General features: G+C 43.7%; 1 protein-coding gene across 3 annotated transcripts in view; it reads left to right on the top strand.

Moving 5' to 3' along the window:
* Positions 1–16,366, top strand: part of KIAA0100 (KIAA0100 ortholog) — a 92,453-nt gene extending 76,087 nt beyond the window's left edge. For 2 of the 3 annotated variants that reach the window (XM_040423398.1, XM_040423397.1), the window contains exons 27-39: positions 4,923–5,022; positions 5,113–5,295; positions 7,001–7,122; positions 7,637–7,792; positions 8,727–8,848; positions 10,431–10,611; positions 10,998–11,084; positions 11,193–11,303; positions 11,884–12,019; positions 12,362–12,492; positions 12,577–12,678; positions 14,277–14,411; positions 14,936–16,366. In XM_040423398.1, coding sequence (XP_040279332.1) covers positions 4,923–5,022; positions 5,113–5,295; positions 7,001–7,122; positions 7,637–7,792; positions 8,727–8,848; positions 10,431–10,611; positions 10,998–11,084; positions 11,193–11,303; positions 11,884–12,019; positions 12,362–12,492; positions 12,577–12,678; positions 14,277–14,411; positions 14,936–15,115 — 1,746 coding nt within the window. In that variant the 3' untranslated portion in view covers positions 15,116–16,366. Of the gene's footprint in view, positions 1–4,922; positions 5,023–5,112; positions 5,296–7,000; positions 7,123–7,636; positions 7,793–8,726; positions 8,849–10,430; positions 10,612–10,997; positions 11,085–11,192; positions 11,304–11,883; positions 12,020–12,361; positions 12,493–12,576; positions 12,679–14,276; positions 14,477–14,752; positions 14,886–14,935 lie in introns of those variants that run through there. The other variant, XM_040423396.1, reaches the window with a different exon arrangement.
* The last annotated feature ends 7,642 nt before the right edge of the window (positions 16,367–24,008 follow it).

Genomic DNA, 24,008 nt, shown 5'->3' with positions numbered 1-24,008 from the left:
GAGACTTTCGTTCCTGGGGATGATCTTGGACACCTCGATTTCTCGGGTGTTTCTTCCAGATTCCAAGGCTTCCCAGATTCGTCTGGCAATGGTGCTCCTTCTACGCTCTCCACGTCCCACCTTTCGGGAGTGCATGCGGGTGCTGGGCCTTATGGTCTCCTCTTTCGAGGCGATTCCGTACGCCCAATTTCACACTCGTCCGCTACAACAGATGATCCTTGCCCTCTGGAACAAGAACCCTCGGGGTCTAGACACTCCTGTTCGTCTGTCCCGGCAAGTTCGAGCGTCTCTCCCTTGGTGGCAGTCTCCCCTGAACCTATCGTCAGGAAAGTCCTTCCTTCCGTTCTCCTGGACGATAGTCACCACCGACGCCAGCCTCATCGGTTGGGGAGGTGTTCTCCGGAACCTCACAGTTCAGGGTGTCTGGTCGACGGAGGAATCCCGTCTCCCGATAAACGTTTTGGAATTGAGGGCGATTTTCCACTCCCTCTCCCATTGGACTCCTCTCCTGGCGACTCGCCCGGTGCGGGTTCAGTCGGACAATGCCACGGCTGTGGCTTATGTCAACCATCAGGGCGGGACTCGCAGTCGGGCAGTAATGCGGGAAGTAGCGAGGATCCTCTTATGGGCGGAGTCTCATGTTCCAGTATTGTCGGCAGTGTACATCCCGGGAGTCGACAATTGGACGGCGGATTTTCTGAGTCGCACCAAGGTGGATCCGGGAGAGTGGTCTCTCCATCCGGAGGTGTTCGAGGACATCTGCCACCGATGGGGCCGTCCGGACGTAGATTTGATGGCTTCCCGGCTCAACCACAAGGTGCCGGTGTATCTTGCCCGCGCTCGAGACCCACGGGCGGACGGGGTGGACGCGCTGGTATTTCCATGGCAGCGGTTCAGCCTCCTTTACGTCTTCCCTCCGATTCCTCTGTTGCCGAAGGTGCTGCGCAAGATCGAGGCGGAGGGGATACCAACCATTCTCGTCGCTCCGGATTGGCCTCGTCGCGCCTGGTTCTCCAGCGTCGCTCGTATGTTGGCGGACGTCCCGTGGCCTCTGCCCGACAGAGAGGATCTCTTGTCTCAGGGGCCGCTCTTCCACCAGAATTCACGGCAGCTGCGTTTAACGGCGTGGCTGTTGAGACCGCCATCCTGAGGAAGAGAGGCTTCTCTGATGCGGTGGTAAGAACCATGATCAGGGCTCGAAAGCCGGCTTCTTCACGAATCTATTATCGCACCTGGAAAGCCTTCCTGGTGTTTTGTGAGAAATCGGGCTACTCGCCCCTACGTTTCTCTGTCCCAGTGGTGCTGTCTTTTCTCCAGTCCGGCCTCGACATGGGTCTGTCGCTCAGTTCTTTAAAGGGTCAGGTTTCTGCTTTGGCTATCTTTTTTCAGAGGTCCATTGCCTTTTTGAGACCTGTAAAAACCTTCCTGCAGGGGGTGGCGCATTCGGTTCCTCCGTATGTGCCTCCCTTGCCCCCCTGGGATCTCAACTTGGTTCTGCGCGCCCTTCAGGCGGCGCCTTTTGAACCTCTGAGGGAGATCTCTCTGGTTTTACTCACCTGGAAGGTAGTTTTTCTGGTGGCCATAACCTCCATCAGGCGAGTTTCGGAGCTGGCCGCACTTTCCTGCCGGGAACCTTTTCTGGTCTTTCACCAGGATAAGGTGGTGCTCAGGCCGGTGCCTTCTTTTTTGCCCAAGGTGGTTTCTCCCTTCCACCTTAACGAGGATCTTGTCCTGCCCTCTTTTTGTCCTTCTCCGGTGAACCCCAAGGAATGTGCTCTCCACTCCCTGGACGTCGTCAGGGCCCTGAAGGTGTACCTGGGGGCTACCGCTTCCTTCCGGCGTTCAGACTCTCTCTTTGTGATTCCTGAAGGGTCCCGTAAGGGCCTGGCGGCTTCCAAGGTCACCGTGGCGCGGTGGATCCGTTCCGCTATTGCTGCGGCATATCGCGCTCGCGGCCACGTTCCGCCGTCGCGGATTACCGCTCACTCCACAAGGGCAGTGGGTGCTTCCTGGGCTAGACGCAATCGCGCATCCGTTTCCCAGTTGTGTAAGGCGGCCACTTGGTCGTCCTTACATACTTTCACAAAGTTTTATCAGTTACACTCTCTGGCCTCGGCTGATGCTGCTCTTGGGCGCAGGGTATTGCAGGCTGTGGTTCCGGTTTGACTACTGGACGTTTATTCCTGGCGGTGTTGGATTTGTTCTTTTTTCCCACCCCATGGACTGCTTTGGGACGTCCCATGGTCTGTGTCCCCCAATGGAATGAACGAGAAAAGGAGATTTTTGTGAAACTCACCTGTAAAATCTTTTTCTCGTAATTTCCATTGGGGGACACAGCTCCCGCCCCCTTTTTTGGTTTACGCCTTAGGGTGTGCTGTGTGATGGTTTCCATAATGTTTTGTTTCCGTTCTCCTTCTCCTACTGCTTTTGCAACGACTGAAGTTCTCCTGGAGGTGCCTGGGGGTATAGCCTGAGGAGGAGGAGCTTCTTTTTTTGCATAGTGTCCCTCCTAGTAATATCTCTAAGCTATACCCATGGTCTGTGTCCCCCAATGGAAATTACGAGAAAAAGATTTTACAGGTGAGTTTCACAAAAATCTCCTTTTCTAGGATCTATTATAGGACCTGGAGGACCTATTTGGGGTTCTGTGCCGATCTGGGGATTCCTCCGCTCCGCTTTTCTCTCCCCACCGTTTTGTCCTTCCTGCAGAGCGGACTTGCCCAAGGTCTGGGTCTTAGTTCTTTGAAGGGTCAGGTGTCTGCGCTGTCCATTTTGTTTCAGCGCCCACTGGCCCCCCTTGGTCCTGTCAAGACCTTCCTTCAGGGCGTGGCTCACGCGGTTCCCCCGTACCGCCCTCCGGTACCGCCCTGGAACCTGAACCTGGTTCTCTCAGCGCTCCAGGCTTCTCCTTTCGAGCCTCTGCGGACGGTTTCCTTGCGACTTCTGTCCTGCAAGGTTATTTTCCTTGTAGCCGTCACCTCTCTTCGGAGGGTGTCCGAATTGGCTGCACTCTCCTGTCTGGAACCTTTCCTAGTGTTCCACCAGGACAAGGTGGTTCTTCGTCCGGTCCCTTCCTTCCTTCCTAAGGTGGTCTCCGCCTTTCATCTGAACGAGGACATCGTTCTCCCCTCTTTGTGTCCTTCCCCTTCCCACCCCCGGGAGAGGAAGCTTCATCGCCTGGACGTTGTCAGGGCGCTCAAGGTTTACCTGGAGGTAACCAGCTCTTTCAGGCGTACTGACTCGCTCTTTGTGGTTCCGGAGGGGTCGCGCAGAGGGATGGCGGCGTCCAAAGTTGCTATCGCCCGTTTTGTCAAGATGGCTGTTACTGAGGCTTATCTCATCAAGGGCAAGGTTCCGCCCCTTGGTGTTACCGCTCACTCCACTAGAGCGGTCGGGGCTTCCTGGGCTCAGAGGAATCGGGCTTCTACGGAGCAGATTTGCAAGGCGGCCACTTGGTCCTCCTTGCACACCTTCACCAAGTTCTACAGGGTGCATACTCATGCGTCGGCTGACGCTGCTTTAGGCCGTCTGGTGTTGCAGGCGGCAGTTGATTGATGCCTCTAGTGTTGGTCTAGTTTGTTCTGGTCCCTCCCTTCTGGCACTGCTCTGGAACGTCCCATGGTTTCCTGTGTCCCCCAAGGAATATGGGCGAGAAAAGGAGACTTTTGTATTACTTACCAGTAAAGTCTCTTTCTCGCTCTTCCTTGGGGGACACAGCACCCGCCCTTCATTTGGGTTTACAGTTGTGGTTCCGGCTTGGTTGCCCCCGTTGGGGCTCGACAGTTCTTTTTTCCGGTTGGTGGTTATCTTTCACTACTTGGACACGCAACTGGCAGTCTCTCTCTCCAGGCTGAAGGGTATAGCTGATGGAGGAGGGGCTTACAGCTTTCACTTAGTGTCACGCCTCCTAGGGAGCAGAGCTATACCCATGGTTTCCTGTGTCCCCCAAGGAAGAGCGAGAAAGAGACTTTACTGGTAAGTAATACAAAAGTCTCCTTATTGTCTGAGCTCTGAATTTAGCAGCCTCGCTTCCTTCCGCCGTACGGACTCCCTTTTTGTCATTCCGGAGCGGCCTCGCAAGGGATTAGCGGCCTCCAAGGTGGCAATCGCACGTTGGATTCGGGCTGCAATTGCGGAGGCATACCGCGCCCGGGACAGGGTTCCGCCCTTAGGTGTCACGGCTCACTCCACCAGAGCGGTGGGCGCATCTTGGGCTCGGAGGAATCGCGCTTCGGCTGCACAGTTGTGTAAGGCGGCTACTTGGTCCTCCTTACACACATTCACAAAATTTTACCAGGTGCATACTTATGATCGGCAGACACTGCCTTAGGCCGCATGGTCTTGCAGGCGGCAGTTTCTTAGATGCCTGCAGGGACACTTGCTTCCATGGGTCTGTGGTTTTTCCCTCCCTGTGGACTGCTTTTGGACGTCCCACGGTTCCTGTGTCCCCCAATGAATATGGGCGAGAAAAGGAGATTTTTGTATAACTTACCAGTAAAATCTCTTTCTCGCTCTTCATTGGGGGACACAGCACCCACCCAGTATTATTGTTCAACCACAGCTGTGGCTGTTGCTGATTAGAACCCCGTTGGTTTTTCAGCATTGGTTGATGTTCCATGTTTTTTGTTTCTTGGTTGGCTTGCTTCTCCTACTGCTTGTGCACAAACTGAAGCTCTCTCTCCAGGCTGGAGGGGGTATAGCTGCCAGGGAGGAGCTAACAGCTTTTACTAGTGTCAACGCCTCCTAAAGGACATAGCTATACCCACGGTCTCTGTGTCCCCCAATGTAGAGCGAGAAAGAGATTTTACTAATAAGTTATACAAAAATCTCCTTATTTTTTTTATTTTAGAACACTTGCTGCCCCTTTTTCTTCTTTATAAACTTTTGGACAACTCGAATGACTAGTGTTCTGATGTATTCAGGTTAAGAACATCGAGGAGCATCGTCACAGGAATCTGGACTCTGTGCAGGAGCTCATGGAGAGTGGCCAAGCAGTTGGAGGCATGGTCAGCACCACCACAGGTTAGAGTCTGCTTCTGTGTGTCGGGCTATGAAGTCTAATAAACAGACTCCCATCATATTTCTTAATTTCTGCTCTTTTGTTTCTTACAGACTGGAGTCAGCCTGCAGAGGCTCAACAACACCAGCAGGTGCAGAGAATAATCTCCCGCTGTAATTGCCACATGTACTACATCAGCTACAGTCACGACATAGACCCGGAGTTGGCTTTACAAATCAAACCTCCCCCAACGCCATTACATCCAGAAAAAGAAGACTTGCTGAAAGGACAAGAAGGTATATACACTGCTGCATTGAGAAAACTGGTATCTATGTATGCTTTAGATCAGGCATGCACAACCTGCGGCCCTCCAGCTGTTGTAAAACTCCAACTCCCCTGCTGTAGGCTGTTCGGGCATGCTGGGAGTTGTAGTTTTGCAACAGCTAGAGGGCCGCAGGTAGAGCATGCCTGCTTTAGATGAAAGCATGCAATATGTTTGGGCTGAAAACAGTCATAAGCTCAGAAGGCACTTACGTGCATGGGATCTAGTACAAGCCTGTTTTAAATACTATCTTTTGGGTGCTGTACCACATTGTCACCAAATTGCTTCCATGATGAGACCATGAAGCTCAAGTTCACACTGCTTGCTGATGAAAGAGGTTTCTGTTTATTAATGGCCACATGGTTTGACTAAAAAACATGTGGCCATTTACAAACAGCAAAGAGTTAGCACTTCTTTCACCAGCAATCCACACAGACCCGCGGCTGCTATGACTGACACTACCCTTACAAAGTGCCCGAACTGAGGGTCACCTATAAATAAGAAATTGAAAGTAGAATCTCCTATCCTATCCTATACACCCTCTCCCCCCCCCCCCCCCTTTCCTTTTGTATATGTCTTGTTTTGGTCTGTCACGTCTTGTGATGTCTTCCCGGTCTTATGTGGTTACTAGTCTGGAAGTTAGAGAATAAATGCCGTGTATGCTCTTAGATTCATCTATGGAAGCCCCAACGGTACTAATACTTGAAATTTTGTTCCGTAAGACTAATTATTGAATGTAATACTACCTCAGACTTAGTGGTATGTCCAGTTCTTGACCTTGTACTTTACTGTTTTGTATACTCATTGGATATATTTATACATTATTCAATTATACGATTTAATAAAATAATGATTGAACCGTAAATAAGAAATTGAAAGCCAACATATTTGCTGCTGTGTATAGCGCATGTAGCTGCAGAAAGCAACCATAATCTATTAGGTTTGCCACCATTAGATGCTCTTGATCTGAAAGGCAAATAGAAGCCAAAACCTGGAAAACATGCACAGAATTCTCAACTTGTACTTTCTTGGGCAGCATCTACCAACAATAATTCTCTCCTGAATCCTATTGATTCCTTAAAAAATTATGAAAACATGTCTTGGCTTCTTTCTTCTTTCTTCTTCTGTGGTGTTGGCATATAGGTCTATTTACTTCAAGGAAGCTGAGTTGCAATATCATTGATTCCCCATGGTGTCGGGGATATAAGTGGCAAGAGCAGAATCCAAGCCCCACTATTTTTTTCAAAAGTTGCAAGAGCAGAATCAGATTTTGAAAAAGTGGCGCATTTTTGCACACAATACCACTGGCTCACGCAATTGTGATTTTTGTATGCCGTAAAACTTGCATGCATCCTTTAAAAAATTCCCCCTATGGTTTTTATTTTAGGGTAGGGAGCCGAAACATAACATCTCATCCCTGTAGTATTTCTGAAGACACACATGGTAGTGTGAATTGGGTTGTTCACAGTATCTAAAAGTTGGGCAGGAAAAATTCCCAATAAGAATCTAATTTTCCTGTAAGCTGTCACAATGGCAACTTTCAAACTCCTTGGTCAGCAGCTAATTTCTTTTTTGCTTAGCTTATATGATATTTTTAGTATCTAGTTTTCATCGGGAAATTTATGAAGAACCATTGTAGGGCAAACGCAGCATGACTGACATATTGTTCTTCACTACAGCTGCTGCTGATACCTTTACATTAAAACACCAGCATCTGGAAATTTCCACCAACCCTGCACAATATGCAATGATCTTGGATATTGTCAACAATTTGCTATTGCACGTGGAGCCAAAGCGAAAGGTGTGTGATCCTTATTTGTCTTTATTTTAAGCATATCTGTGTCATTTTCTAACCTATACAAGCTGTTCATGCATTGTCTCTATAAATTGATTGCTAATGTTTTACAAAAAAGCATAAATGAAACCTATTTGTTGGGTACGACCACATGTAGTGTATCTGGCCGAAGTCTGCAGTGACAAAATATGCACCAAGTAGTGCAGATTTTCCTCTGGATTTAGGTATAGAAACGCTGCTGAATTGCTGTAGAGTTCACCATTTGAAGGTATGCAGGATTTGTTGATTAGAGATACTGGTTGTGTTTTATAGCATTAGGAATAGGGTTCAGGTTGGGTTATCTCAACAAGAGGTGCAGATGGATGAGTATGCATAGAGGAAGACTGTTCTTAGTGCATCATGAGCACAATAGTTTAACGACTGTCAGAAATTATATAGGGAAAACTGAAAAAGCGAATATAAGCATTGAAGAAACTACACTTGTAGCATTCAATCATTTTGTTTCATATAATGTCACTAGGAGCACAGTGAGAAAAAGCAGCGTGTTCGTTTCCAGTTGGAGATCTCCAGTAACCCCGAGGAGCAGCGAAGCAGCATCTTACATCTCCAGGAAGCCGTTCGTCAACACGTGTTGCAAATACGACTGCTGGAGAAGCAAATGTATTCCGTTGTAAAGGTCTGATCACCTTCTCTTGTATTTTTTATTTATTTGTTCCCTATGAGTAGGATCTACACACAGTTACCTAATCATCATTTTCTTCTTGGCACTGTAGTTGCTGGTAGGTTATAATATTTTTGGCCTCCTATAATGGAAATATGTTCTGTATACACTAAGAATTTTGTGGTGTGTCTTCCTAGTGACATTGTGGTGTGATCTTACAACCAGCCTTAGGCTCGATTCACATACAATCCGACATTCTGTTCTGGCGGAGGAACAGACTTCTGGAGTTCACTGTATTCGACATAGCAGGATGTCACCACGCACCACCGGATCCCCTTTGACTGGAATGGAATCAGCTGGTTTCCGCCATATGTGCCAGCTTTGGGCCAGACAAAAAGTACTGCATGTGGTATTTTTGTCTGGCCTAAATGGCATATTGGTTGGATACCATTACAGTATGGGGATCCAGTGGTGTGTGGCGGTATCCGGCTATGCCAGATACAGTTGACTCCCTCCGCTGGAACAGACTGCTGGTGTTCAGTGTGTATGTGAACCCGGCCTTAGCTGCAGTGTAAAGCATGAGGGAATGATGTAGTGGCAGTCTGAGCCACTGATAAGACACGAAGAAGAATTCAGACACAACCGACTCCCATTATTTCAAGCAGCTATGCTGTAGTCACTCATCATAAATGTGGCTAAAAAGCAACAATTTTGCCAACAGTAAAACAATTGCTTATCCATGCCAGGAATATCGGCTTAGAGTCCAGTGCTATTCTTTCTGTAAAAACACACACCCCTAGCTCCCAGTATAATTCAGGGCAGTCCATTTATCTGTTTTAAAATGAAAGTCAAATCACAGCTGTAACGGTTCCATTAACCATGGTGCTATGGCGTCTCTTCTAGTGGAAATATCTTTATTCCAAAGTGTGACATTAACTTTGTTTTCCAGTTGCTTCATGATGAAAGCAAGAATGAGTCTTTGAATGAGCAACATCTTAAACTACAGGGACAGCTCTTCCAGGAGAAGACGGACTTGCAGCAGAAGAGTGAAGAACTGAATATCCTCATTAGGTAACTTATACATGTCAGTATAAGACTGTTTTATGATCATGAAATCCACATAGTTTAATATTAAAGAGGACCTTTCACCGTTCCATACATTATCTAATAAGTAAGGGGTTGTGCAGGGATGTAAGATCACTTCTAGTTCATCTGTGCGGCACTCCGTTCCCCCACTGTGCCCCCCTTTTACTTTTACCGCCTGGTATGTTATGTAATGAATATCATCGGTACAGGGAGGACGAGACGGCCCTGTTTCTCAACGGCAGAATGTGAGCTTTTTTTTTTCTCACTGGCTGTGACGCTCTCTGCTGCATTTGGACAGCGCTACAGCCACGGAGAAGGAGACGCCCATTGAGAAACAGGGCCGTCTCCTCCTCCCTGTACCGATGATATTCATTACTCGCCCGTATCATTGGGGGACACAGAAGACCATGGGTATAGATGCTGCCACTAGGAGGCGACACTAAGCAAAAAAAATCCTATTTTACATACCAGGCAGGAAAAGTAAAAGGGGGGCACAGCGGGGGAAAAGAGCGCTGCACAGATAAACTAGTAAGTGATCTTGCATCCCTGCACTATGCCCTACACAACCCCTTACTTATTTGATAATGTCTAGACCCATGAATGGTCCTCTTTAACCCCTTAAGGACCCAGCCCTATTTTACCTTAAGGACTTGGCCATTTTTTGCAAATCTGACCAGTGTCACTTTAAGTGCTCATAACTTTAAAACACTTTGACTTATCCACGCCATTCTGAGATTGTTTTTTCGTCACATATTGTACTTCATGACACTGGTAAAATGAAGAAAAAAAATTAATTTCTGATCAGGGACCGCGGGGATCAGAAACTGCAGAAATCGCAGCAAACCGCAGGTCTGAATTGACCTGCGGTTTGCGGCGATCGCCGATACGGGGGGTCGTCGCCCCCCCCCCCCCCTGGCGTTGTGACAGGATGCCAGCTGAATGATTTCAGCCGGCATCCAGTTGCGATTAACCCCCGCGGCGCCGGAATGCCTATTTAAAGTTAGGACGTAAGGGGTTAAAGGGATTTTCCGATCCCCAAAGTAAATTAGGGTTGAGAAAGTAGGGTAGGGTTTAACAGAAAGAAAACAAATGTACTCATCCGTTCAACAGTGATCCGATCCACCACCTAGGCTCAACCCCTGCTCCTTTTAGTTCCAGGTGTAGCAGAAGTGACATCCTATTCATGTGCACCACTGCATCCATTCACAGCTCATGACTGCTGCGCTTCTGTGATCACATGCCGCTTGGGGAGATGTCACTGCTGGGGCCAATAAATGGCTGTTGCTGTGCACGAAAAGTCACACTTCAGGTTCTCTGGTGACAGGAGCCTTGGATCGGAGTAGCATTAAATAAGTGACTGCATTTTTCTTTCTGTTAAACACTTTCTCAGCCCTCACTAAAGTTTGTTTTGAGGTCAGACAACTCATTTAAGTTCCTAACTATATAGGACATCAAACCAAAATAATTAGTCATGCTCAATCCACATCGTCTCTCTCGTCAGACAAGTGGTTCTAGTGACCATCCTTATTGGCCACTGTTGAACTAAAACCCATTGAATTTATTTCAGATGCTTTAAAGACTTCCAGCTACAGAGGGCAAATAAGATGGAATTGCGCAAGCAGCAAGAAGACGTGAGCGTGGTTCGTCGTACTGAATTCTACTTTGCCCAGGCACGATGGAGACTCACGGAGCAGGACGGGCAGTTGGGCATTGCAGAGCTAGAACTGAAGAGGTTCCTATATAGCAAGGTAGGAACAACTCTAGAAAGGGAAGTGAATTGAGATCTCTGGAAAAAAGCGAAGACACAAAAAAATAAAGTTTACCTGGGAGGATAAAATGGAATTAAACAGGTAGTTTAATCAAAACATTTCAGGTATAGAAATTATAGGTTAGGGGAGAACCAGCCTACTTGTCATGGACCTTGTAATGTGTGTTACATGGTCAACTATATTACATTGCCCATGCAATGGCTACTTCCCCTAGCAAGGATCATGGACCATGGCTATGCTTAGAGAAGTGGTTGTATTGCAGAGACTACCCCATTACTTGGAGAAATAAAATAAAAAAGATTCTTCTGCAAACTGAAATACTGTGAATGTAATATGTTTTAATACTATTATCTTATACAACAAAGGTCAATAAGTCTGATGATACTGCTGAGCATCTGCTTGAACTGGGCTGGTTTACAATGAACAATCTGCTCCCTAATGCCGTTTACAAGGTAAGAAAATCAAAGTTGAATTACAAGCATTCAGCTCCACACATAATTTTTATGGTTTGCTATCTAAATCCCATTAAATCATTACCTGGGTGTTCTTTTCTTCCACAGGTGGCCCTAAGACCACAGAGTCCTGCTCAGTCAGGCAGACAACTTGCACTGAGACTGTATAGCAAAGTCCGTCCACCTGTAGGAGGCATCTCCATAAAAGAGCACTTTGAGGTAACAGTCTTCTAATATTGTATTTTATGATAGAAATGAAGTATCTCATGTCCTTTACGTCTGCCATTTCCTTGGATTCTTTATTCAGATTATTTTGTGGTCTGTATCTCTTGCAATAAGTGTACTTTCTGCTAGGCCAGGCTGTACCCAGCCATTTATTACAGTACATGGTTGCCTAGAATTTGAATGGGTGCCATGTAATAAAATTTGCAGAAGGGGAAATATTGTAGCCGATCACAACTTTACCAAGCGATATTAATCGTTTATAAAAGTTTCATAGTTTGGGACATGGGCAAAAAGAGTTTGTTATGGTGATCAACACTTTGGGGCAGATTGCTGTGGACCTCCCAAGAAAGCTAAATATAAGCTTATTTAGAGGTTATTCTGAACAGTTCATGATAATAAAACTCAAGGTAGTAACCATGGAATGATTTATGTTCCTGAAAGCCTCCAGTCTATGGAGATGTTCCTTGTATACAACCTTTTCAGATACAGGTTATATACAAATAGCTGAAGCCTAACATTTTTCTGTGTATATACGTATTTTATACATGCATACATTATTTGTTTCTGTTTGCAGGTGAATGTGGTTCCTCTAACCATTCAGCTCACACATCAGTTCTTCCATAGGATGATGGGATTCTTCTTCCCAGGACGCAGTGTAGAAGAAGAGGAGGTTGGGGATGAGGAGGATAAATCAAAACTTGTTACAACAGGTAAAGAGAGAATATCCTGTGTACACGCTATATCCAGGGTGAATGTCCTATGTACAGACTGTATCCAGGGTATACAATAAGGGACCTTATATATAAAAATGTATGCAGTGAAGAATATCCAATGCTGCCCATAGAAGCCAATCGAAAACATAATCATTTGTTATTAAAAACTTCTGCACTTCTCTTTGCATTGTAAGCACTAATTCAATTCGTTTGGTCAGATTTGGAGCCTCCAAAAAGAATATGACCATCTGAGGACTTGTGCACTTTAATTGAATTGCCTTTGGTAACTAAATGAAGAAGGATTTACATAAATCTCACTGTTCACACACTTTGTTTTAGGCATGCCAGTGGTAAAGCCAAGGCAGCTCATTGTGGCTGAGGATGCTGTGTCTCTAGGCCCAGGCAAGGGTAGTGGACAGGGTTTAAATCGGACAACGGGAGTCAGACGTTCATTTCGGAAAGCACCTGAGGTAATTTGGAGGTGTGAAAAAATCCTTATGATAATCCTGTTGAACACATTATAAGACCAGACGTATGTACTTCTCTCATAATAGCATCCTGTTGACGATTTGGACAAAATGAAGGAGCGAGCTGCCATGAACAATTCATTCATCTACATTAAAATTCCTCAGGTGCCTCTCTGTGTCAGCTACAAGGTATGCAAGTTAAGTCACAAAAACTTCTGAATTCTTACCTGAAATCAAGATATCAGAAGCCAGGGGTGGTTCATCAGGCTCTCTGTATGATGAGGTATCGGCTGGAAATTCAAAGGGTCTTCCTAGATTTAAATACTGATAATCTATCTTTTGGATAGGTCATCAGTATCTGATCAGTGGGAGTCCGACACCCCCACCAGTCGGCTGTTTGAGAAGGGACCAGCACTACCGTGAGCTCCACAGCCTTCTCCATGCTTACCAAGCACAGGGCCGTACATTGTGGGGCTCAGCTGCTCCTAGGCCATGTGACTGATGAACGTGTCGTCACTTGGCGTAGGGAAAGCTGAGAGAAGGCCATGGCGCTACTGTGAGCGTTGCTTCCTTCTCAAACAGCTGATCGGCAGGGGTTCTAGGTGATCAGATACTGGTGATATTTAAGTCTCGGAAAACACCTTTAACTGGTCAGTTGTATAGCATCAGTCCATTTGTTGATGGTGGCAGAACCCTAGAAAAATGTGCAGCCTTTCAGTGCTGGTTCCCTGCTCATTCCCGATAAGTGACTTGAAGAACAAGTAAATGCTTCTTCATCGGGTGTATACTTTGCAGATATGGACCACATCTAAATAATTGTTTCTGGGCAGCAGATTGTGATGTGTAAACAGCGATCTATTGCCCAGAAACCATGAATAATGGCCTTTATAGTGGAATGATTATATAGCAGTGGTCATTATATTATCTTCTCTCCATTCCACAGAGGAGCTAAACAGCAGGTGGCGCTCTACAGATACATTTTATTGACTAACTGAGTGGCTATGCTATATTTTTAATTACATGCAGTTACAAAAGTATTCAGATCCAGGTGCTGGTTTGAAAACTGTAGAATATTTTTCGTGGGACAACCCCTTTAAGACAAAGGAAGGTGAAGCAGATAGGGGTAAATAATTAATTGAATTTCACTAAGGCAGGGTTCCTAGATAACCGGATCTCCAGTGTATTTCCCCTCTGGGGTGGGTCAGAACTGATCCCATGTTTTTTTTGATGGGATCATTTCAGCCATATGTCACACCAGTTTGAATACCAGTTGTCTCCCATCACTGGACAGAAAAAACATTGGGGAATTTATCATGAGGGTAATATTTGAAGTCAGTTTTGCTTGAGTCTGCATTGGTGTAATTTGCACCAAATATATAAAAAGTTGCACATTGTTTGTTAAATTTGGTGCATCTTTAAATCGATGTTCTCTACAAATCCTGCTCCAGTTCTTTTTTTTTTTTACATCAGCCCCTATTATTTGAGTTGCGACACAATTTTCAAAACTGGAGTGAGTCACAATTTTGCACAGGTGAACTCAAAAGTCACAAAGCCCTATTATAATTTTTTGCAACTCTTTGAAACTGGAATTCTGCAGTGCAGGCATGATAAATTCTGCCATATCATGTAGTGGTCTTGACACTTTCACAATTATATTTTTTTATTTATTTTTTGATCATTTATGTCATACAGGCTCTGGAGATCTTTTAACATTTTCAAGACTGTTTGGACTGTGATGTTTTTATTTTAGAAAAACACATTGTTTAATTTAAATTACTTGCTTTCAGGGTGAGAAGAACAGCGTGGACTGGGGAGAATTGAACCTAGTGTTACCTTGTCTGGAGTATCACAACAATACCTGGACATGGCTGGACTTTGCCATGGCAGTGAAGAGAGATAGTCGAAAGGCCCTAGTGGCCCAGGTGAGAACTGCAAACTCTACACCAGTCTACTCATTTCGCAATTCTCTGTTCTCATAAATAGAGAAATATTTTCCTATCTCATCATTGTGGAATATCACTAGAATATGCCACAGATGCGGGTCTCACCTCTGGCACTCATTTTTATCTCCAGAACAGCTCCCCGGTAGTGAAGGAAAGCACACTGTACATGAGCTGCTTCCTCTCCATTCACTGCTATGAGACTTCCGAAAAATAGCCAAGGTAGAGTGCTCGACTATTTTAAGAGGTCCCATAGGAGTGAATAGAGAGCAAGCCACGCAAGCGCAGACACCTCTCCGTTATCTGCTGTCGGACCGCTGGAAATAGCCATGACTGCATTTTCAGAACTCACAATGGTGAATGGAGCATGTCTGGGCATGTGCGGCTGCTGTTCGGGGGCCCTTTTCTGGAGCTAAGAGCGGGTCCCAGAGGTGTGATCCACACTTATTGGCCATAAATGAAATGGAACACCACCTTTAACCCTATGTGTGTTCTTCTTTACACAGGTCATTAAAGAGAAACTACGTCTTAAACCGGCTGCTGGGGCAGAAACAAAAGGCAAAAGTGAGGTAAAGACAGACATGAATCAGCAGGAGGAGGATGAGAAAGCTCGGCTGCTAATTGGACTCAGTGTCAGTGATAAGAACACTGGAAAGAAGTCCATATTCAGCAGGAGGAAAATGTGAAAAGTGCACTTGTACAGGCTGGTGTGGAGGATCGTAGAAAACTGTAGATTGTTTTGTGATGAAAGCTATGTTATAGGTATCCTGTCCCGGGTCGGATTCCGGAATGGCTTTCCATGAGAAGACATTGAGCTTTTTGTTCTTTAATAGAACAAAATAGGAATTAAATGTGGAGCATTAAGTCTCTATCTATGCTGCAGTACTGACCATGAGGATGGTGACGCATGACAGAGCGCCTTAATACAGAATCCCCTCTTTTATTGTACTCTCTCCATCCTTTGAGACAACGCAACTAAAACTCACATATCTGCCGGGTTTTGTAATCAGAAAGTACATTCAGTGAATGTTATATGGATGGATAGTTATCCCGAGATGTTAGATGTGGGTCTTACATGTACAACCCCTTTCATGTGTCTGTGGCAACTCTCCTACCAAAAGCAGAGGCCTACACAAAGTATATGACTTATAGGATGGGGGGAACCAGTCCAGCACTGCAGTGATGTTTCCATTGTCTATTAACACTGTTCACTGGTAATTCCGTTACCACTGTCCTCGAAGGCAAGAGAGGGTCGTTAAACTAGATCACACTGGGGAAACCCTGCTTACTAATGCTGTGCACTTTGTAACATATACACTTGCTTAAGGAGGAAGTCTCGAGATCTGCTGTCTGAAATGAGTCACTCACTGCTCAACAATAAGGGTCTAGGTAACACGGCAATTATTGTATTGTTGAATATTTTGGGCCCAAAACGTCTTAAGCTCTTGCATAAACCACTCTCTTACCTCGCAATTAAATCTGTTGCTGCAAGAAGGATCTTCATAGATAATTGTTTCATATAAATGAATATAGCTTCCTGATCACAAAGCAGATATTTATTTTTCAAGAGATTAATTTGTAACCAATAATCCAGATGTCATTGTTCAGTTGCCGATTCTTTTTTTTTCCCTCCTTTATGCACCCCACCGCCACCACCCTGTTAGGGTTATGTAATCCTCCGCCGCATAGGTGGGGATGAATTTAATTTTGTGGCAATACATCTAATGATTAATGTGTGAGAGCATTTCTAGAGGTGGTGTTTAACTTTTTATAAATGTGTACATATATATATTTATATGCATTGAGGCGGGGCTGGGTGCAGTCATTGCTGCTACATAGGTGTATAAAATCCTGCTCTCATCTCCAGACATTTGCACTTTTTGGTATGGATTGCTCTCCACCAACAACAATTAAAATTCAGATTGTTACTTTTAAAACGTGTGCTGGTTTTCTTTTTTTGCCAAGTAATTCTGTAATGCATAAAATTACACGTGAAGAAAATACTAATCCTTTGGAGCGTACAGTGGTTTGTTAATTCCATTATATAACATTTTAATAAACCCAGTAAGGGGGAGGAGAATGTTAAATCCGGAAGCCATATGTGACCAAAACAGAAGGGGTGGGCTGTGACTCGCACACCAATTTTTATGTTACAGATCAGCTCTTGTAAGATGTAAGGGACCTATCTGAGCTATAAAATACACAGTTGGAGTCACATTATTATGACCACCAGCTAATAGTAAACCAGCCAGAGTAAACGCTGTGTGCAGCACAGACAGCAGCTAGATAAGCTTGGAGTGACTCAGTAAGGACCTGGTAGGTTGTCACAGGTATCTGACATCCGACAGCTGCTGGAGGATCCATAAAGCGACGATTGAGGTGGACCCACAGATGCCCAATCGGGTTTAAGTCTGGGGAATTAGGAGACCAGGGTAATACATGGAAGACTTGGTCATGCTGTTCCAACCAATGTCTGACATTTCTAGCCATGTCGCATTGTCTTGCTGGAAGATACATCCGCCTCAGGGGAGACAATCGGCATGTATAGGTGTACGTGATCTGCAAGGATGGATTCATATCCAAATCAGCTGAGAGTGCCTTCCACATGGATGAGTGGGCCCAGAGAATGCCAGGAAAATATTCCTAAGACCATACCCTGCCACCACCAGTGTGTTCTTCCAGCAATGGCTGCAGGGTGTTCGTCCATCTGTTTGAAGAAGCAGAAAATGTGACTCATTGGCGAAGAGAGGTCCAATTTTAATACTGCTGCGAAAATTGAAGCCTTTTCTGCCGATGCAACTTCATTAGCAGAGGTGCAGTGACCATCCATCTGCTTTAGAGCCACATATGCAGTAGGGTATTCTGAACTGTTTTAGACACACATCTGGTAGCCCCCTGGTTCATTTTGGCGGTGAACTGCTTTACTGTAGTGGTGGTCCGTCCTCTTGCATCTTCATAGCCAACAATCATCTATTATATCAGTGGTGTTCCACAGTTTCACGTTGCATATTTGCAATGGTGCCATTTGTTCACTCATGGCACACTTTCACCACAGCAGGACTAGAACAGTTCACACTGAGTTAAGAGACAAGGTGTCGAATATCTTCTATAGAAAAAGAATCTTCATATAAAAGAGAGGATAAAAAAAAAATATAAAAATTATATGATCCTTCAGGCGGACATAATCTCCTCTAAATTCTTTTATCGAGTATCTTAATTTGTTTTTTGCAACAAAGGGAAAATTGTCTATGCAAAAATATATATGTAATTTATTATACACAATACAACCCAAGAATATAAAATCAATATAATTGCAAAGACAAACAATGAAGCTGTAAAATAATACCCAAAATATGCCACACGGTGGTGCTAACACACCACTATCTCACCAGCACAGTACAACTTAGTTACCTATGACAAAATGCCAATGCTATACTTTTAACAAACAGACCAATGATTTATATACCAGGAGAAACTTAGGATCTTCTGTTTACCAAACAGGCTATAACATGATAAAACACAGATTATACAGTAAGAATAAATGTTATCCCTTGACTCTGTTTCCCTATGACCAATCAAAAATATATGATATTAATATGACAAAATATCCAGCTCGGCAATCAGACTACGGAATATAATGTCCCAAGGGTTTAGTCCTCTTTTCAAATAATGTCAGATCTTCCATTAGCAATATGCATCTTTGCTAAGAGAATAATCAGCATTATGGAGGCGCCTAACACTATATATTCCCACAGTATGGGGACTTTTGGCTATATACCGAGAGAAATATCTTATTAATATCACGAACAATAAGCACAGTATACGTTACCGGGTCAAAGATAGACAGAGTTTCAGATGGGACCAGTTCTCAAGAACTTTCCTAGTAGTCGAAATATAATCCAAGTTTCTTTTGGTATATCTTTTTGTGGTCAGTTTCCTTTGTGAGTTTTTCTTTTTGGTGAGAGATTCCCTGATGCTCTGCACACGAGTAATTACTCCCCACCTTATCTAAGAATCATCCCCTTCTGGATTAGGCATTTCCAATCAGGTAAGGTGGGTGCATTCGTATGCTAATAACACAATGATGTCATATTAACCCTTGACATGGTATTAAAAAATTGTAAATGATATAATATTGTCCATCTGCCTCCAGATGGCACTGTTGTAACATCAGACTTGTAAGTGAAAACTTACATAACGTGGCTTTATTTTAGGAGTACCTTTTTAACCTTTTTCAACGTATATCAAAGAGGAGGGATACTTCTCTGACACTCTGAAGTAATCTTTCCAGACTTAGTGGTACCAATCATGATTTTCCCATACTCTTGAATTTATGGATTTAATAAGAAATACAATGGGCCTTACACTTGCACCATGGGTTTGTATATCTAACTGTCCAAGCAATTGAGTAACGATGCCTGGAATAACATTAGCTTTTCTGAGAAACTTCCATTAGCAGAAAACCTTAGTGTTTTTTATACTTTCTAAGACTATATCCACTCAGTGAGATACACACGGCATAACGTATACATTAATATTTGGTTATACTATATATCAATATTGCATATTATACATGAATCATTAATATGTTTATATTAAAAAGCTAAATAAATCCATACATGAGAATATATATATATATATATATATATATATATATATATATATATATATATACACTTGTGAATATATGAATAGACATCACACACCAGATGTGTCTTAAGGATATAAATTCTTATCTCGTCATGGCTTAGCCATGAAACAAACATTGTTCCCTTCAGACAGACATGTCTGGAGAAGCCAGTATACTCCCTATATATACCCATATCTTTTAGCAATAACTTTTAAAATACAATGTCCTTTATATTCACTATAACTCTTATACAAACTGAACTTGCCATGAACTCATCTTGGCCTCTTCAGCCACATAACAAAACTTTGGTTCAAGCTGATTTCACTCTTAAAGGCAATGAGCATTTATTTGGGCTATAATATCATTAGAGAATACTGTACACTTATGAAAATGCACTACAAATCCCCCTTCATTACAATATATTCCATTGCTATAAATGTGAATGTATTGGAATGTCCAAAAGGCTTTTCATATGGAGTCTTCTAAGGATTGGGTGCATAAACTTTGCTTGTACTGTTTCAACCATAACTTGGCCAAAGTCTTTTTGAAGATTCTTATCCAACGCACCACTTGGATGGTCAAGATACTCAACCATCCCATAGATCCTGCATAACAGAATAGAAGTCCGATAAATGTTTGTTTTGATTCTCCATCTCTGCATGAATATTTATTAGGTTCCTTTTCAATTAACCAATTTCGAGTGCCAATTCCATCTCTATAAAGACATTGGAAACTGTTAGACCAGTAGCAATAACAGCGCCCACTACGCCAAAGATTATGGCGGCTACGATTGCAAAAATGAATTGCTTTGGTTTGTAGAAAATTGTTCTCTGGTCAGGGTCTTTCTCGCCTGTTCCAGGATCTGCGTAATCCGTTCTTGGGAAAATCTGATTGCGTCTGATACCAGGATTGGATCTCCTGCGACAGGATCTCTGACACGTTGAATTGTCTCTCGACGAAGACGCTGTAGATTTTTTGGGATAGAATCCTCTTGTTCGTCAGTATGAACCCTGCGGTGTCCTGCAGCATTATTCCGGATGAAGGACCTGGCACAGCAATCGGCTCAGCGTAGAACTCCTTCCCCAAGATTAGGATGACGTAGACAATGGCAATAATCTTTGATGGCATCTTGCGCCTATAAAATATTGCATGACACATATGAGTACATACATCTTTCACTTTTCATCCTGCAAGAAAAGAGTTAATGCTATCATATACGTACCTTCAATTGGCATAGGTTCTTTTCTTGAACAGAGCAAGTTCTTTGTTTTAGAGGTAAGTTAAGAGATTTTTTTAGTTACGGAGGAAACACGTGAGGATGGGTTAGTACACATGTTTGTTCATACGATACCAATCCTGGTTTCTGTCTTCAGCTGGAACCTTGATATCTCTTCACCTCTCTTTATCCAACTCCTTCCATCTCACGAAGTCGTGGGCTAGGATGACAAACACGTAATTAGTTAATGTGCACCCATTTGTCTACAATTTCATCCCCCTTTTGGGATTTTAATTTTGTAGACCACTGGTGACAACTTGTCTATGATGACATAAGGTCCTTTCCAGAAAGGTAAGAACTTTCTCTCCTTCACTTGATCCCGAGCGAAATTATAGAGATAAACCTGATCGGAAATTTGATACTCCTTCTGTGTAGTCTTCAAATCCTAGTATGTCTTAGCACTTATTGCGGCATTCTCTATATTCTTCTGGGCAAACGCAAAAACATGCTGAAGGTACTTGTGTAGATTTTCCATATATTGATGAGATGTTGTAGCCTTTGTTAAATTGTGGTCTGTCATCCGGTAGAGAAAATGCTGGGGTAACACCATCTTCCTGTGATCATTTCGAAGGGAGAAAGTTTGCTTGCTGTGCTTGGGGTGGCTCTAATGGCCATAAGAAACAAAGGCAACTTGACATCCCAGTCCTTACCGGATTAATTGACAAACTTTTTTAAAATGTTCACAATGGATTGGTTGTAGCATTCCACTCCACCACTAGAGGCTGGCCGATAAGCTATATGCAGCTTCCTTTTTAGCCCCAGTATCTCCCACATCTTTGTCATCACCTCACTAGTGAAATGACTTCCACGATCGGACTCTATGCGTTAGGGAAGACCAAACCTGGAAAATATGTAGTTAATGAAAAGAGATGCACATACGCTTGAACTGCATGTTTTACAAGGCAAACATTCCACCAATTTTGTGAACAAGCAAGTCACGGTTAACCTGTATCTGTTGCCTTTTGATGAGGTTGTTACTGGTCCGATGAAGTCAATTTGGATGTCCGACCATGGCATGGACATCCCCCTTTTCATCAGTGGCGCCCGATGAGTGGGTGCCTGTGGCTGGAATTGAGGGCAGATTAGACATCCTTGACAATACGTGCGAACATCTTGCAACATATGTGGCCAATAAGCGTAGTCTTGTAGTCAACTTTCCACCTCGATGCCCAGCTGTTGGTGCATCATGAGCGTGTTGTAACATCAACCCTCAATATGCTGCGGGTACTACCCATTGCATGATACCATTCTTCGAGGTCCTAATCAACAACCCATCCTGTAATGACAATTGGGACTTACCCTTCATCAAAATCCATAACTCCTCTTTGCCATCGCAGTCTTTCGTATTTATGGGACAATTCTGTGGATCTTTAATGTGTTTATAAAAGGTACCAATAACTGGATCCCCCTTTTGGTTTGCGATGAGATCATCACTAGGGGAATCTTGGCTCCATTGTAACACATTTGCTTCAGTTCAGGGCCTGGCTTCTTGTTGTTGCATCCACTTGGACAGTTCCCATGAGGTCATCCACATCCAAGACTTCTTCATTGATGGTTGCTTGTTTAGCAAGGGAGTCTGCTAGATCATTTCCTTCCTTATCCATACCTGGATATTTTTAATGACCCCTTACCTTTTTCCAGTAAATGGTAAGACTGTGGGTAATAAACATCTCGTCGATCTTACAAAACATCCTACCATGCTTGACTGGCTTATTATTGCTTCTCATCATGTTGGATATTTTCCATCCGGGGAAATACTCCACAAAGCTATTACTAGTATAATCAGAATCTGTAATTATGGCAAACTCTTTAATATCCTTTTCGATAGCCATTTGTACGGCTTTGTACACAGCGGTAAGTTCTGCGACCTGGCTACTTTTGGGACCGATTTTGTATCCGATGGACTTATTCGGGAATATATTTTTCCATACAATTCAGACACCTGCAACCAGTGTACGCTCAGTTCCTATATCCGTACGGAAAGAACAGCCGTCTTAATATACATATAGTAATGATTTGCAGTATTCCTCTTCATAAGATTTACATGGAGATGAAGATTGCTCTTCCAGGAAATCATTTTCTTGTGATTCACCTTTATGTTCCGCATTGGAACAATCATGAAGTTCAGCTAATCCTTGAGCAACCTTGGTTCTTATTATTTTGTTTATACCTGATCTCCAACGGCAATCCCATTAAGGACATCGTCCAGGCGGTTATCCTGCTATTTGACAGATTTCCATCCTTGATCCTATCACTTTGCAAATATTGTAGTGGTTGATGTGCAGTTTCGACAATTATCTTTTCGCCTTGAATAAAGCTCCTCAAATATTGCAAAGCCCACACTGTTGACAATAATGCTTTCTCACAATTATTGAATTTTACCTCAACCGGTGATAAGGATTTGCTGGCCTAGGCGATGATCTTGTTCAGGTTTTCCTTTTTCTGGAAAAGGACTGCATTCACGCTTTTGTCGGTGAAACCTGTTTCCACGAGGAAAAGGTTTTCCACCCTCTGGATAGGCAAGGCATGGGGCCTGGACAAGCTTGGCCTTTAGCTCATTCACAGCTTGCTCATGATGCTCACTCCATTCCCATTTCACTCCTTCAGCAACTGCAAAAGAGGTTTTGTAATTTCGGCATAATTATCTATGAACTTACGGGAATAGTTCATCATGCCCAGGAATGATCTCAACTCCTTGAGATTTGTAGGTGACTTGGTGTTGATCACTGCCTCCACCTTCTTCTTCTGTGGGTTGATTCCACCAGCAGTGATTTCGTGACCTAGGAAATTAACCTTGGCACGACACCATTGAGCCTTCTGCAAAAAAAGTTTCACACCAGCTTTTCTCAGCCGGGTTAGTACATGCCTCAGTTCTGCATTGTGTTTCTCAAAAGTCGTGCTTTCGATTAGGATGTCATCCACATAGGATAAGGTACCTCGTTCAGTGGCATCAGGCATTGCCTTATGCATGAACACAGGAAATTCATGGCCCGCATTTATGTACCCGAAGGGTAGTCGGGTCCATGCATATTGTTGTTTTCCAAATGTGAAGGAAATTTTGTACTAATCCCTCTCATCCACTTTAATTGTCCAATATCCTTGTGCACAGTCAAGGGCGGTAAAAATTTTGGATCCTTGAATTTGTGTCAAACATTGGTCAATATATGGCATGGGCCATCCAGACATCTAAACACATTTGTTTAATTGCCTCAGGTCTGAGCAGAGACTAAATTGACAGTTGGGTTTGAGGACTCCAAGTATAGGATGGTTGAACGAGCTATGTATCGGACGGATGATTCCCCACCTCTCCAGGTTTTTGACAATTTCCGATAGTGACTCGTAAGCCGCCAGCGGAAGTTGGTATTGTTTGACAAAGACAGGGGGTGCATTGGGATCTGTTTGGATTCTTGCAACATGTAGGTCTGTTTCTCCACAGTCATAAGAATCCTTGGCAAAAATGTTTCGGAATTTTGTGAAGAGCTTCTTTAGCTGTTGACGCTATGACTCATTGGAGCATGTGTTAGCTATAGAGATTTGTTCTTCCACCCGCTCCTGAAATTCTGAAAAGATTTCAGGCTGACTTAACTCATAAGTTTCTTCAAGCTCACTAGTTAAATCATTTTGGGTGTAGCGTATCTTATCCTTGTTGGCATGACTTGTTTTTCCTTTTCAT

The sequence above is a fragment of the Bufo bufo genome, chromosome 3 (genome assembly GCF_905171765.1).
Source record: "Bufo bufo chromosome 3, aBufBuf1.1, whole genome shotgun sequence".
In the NCBI taxonomy this organism is placed as follows: domain Eukaryota; kingdom Metazoa; phylum Chordata; class Amphibia; order Anura; family Bufonidae; genus Bufo; species Bufo bufo.
Note: the sequence above shows the minus strand (reverse complement) of the source record. Positions and strands in the feature narration are given on the sequence as shown.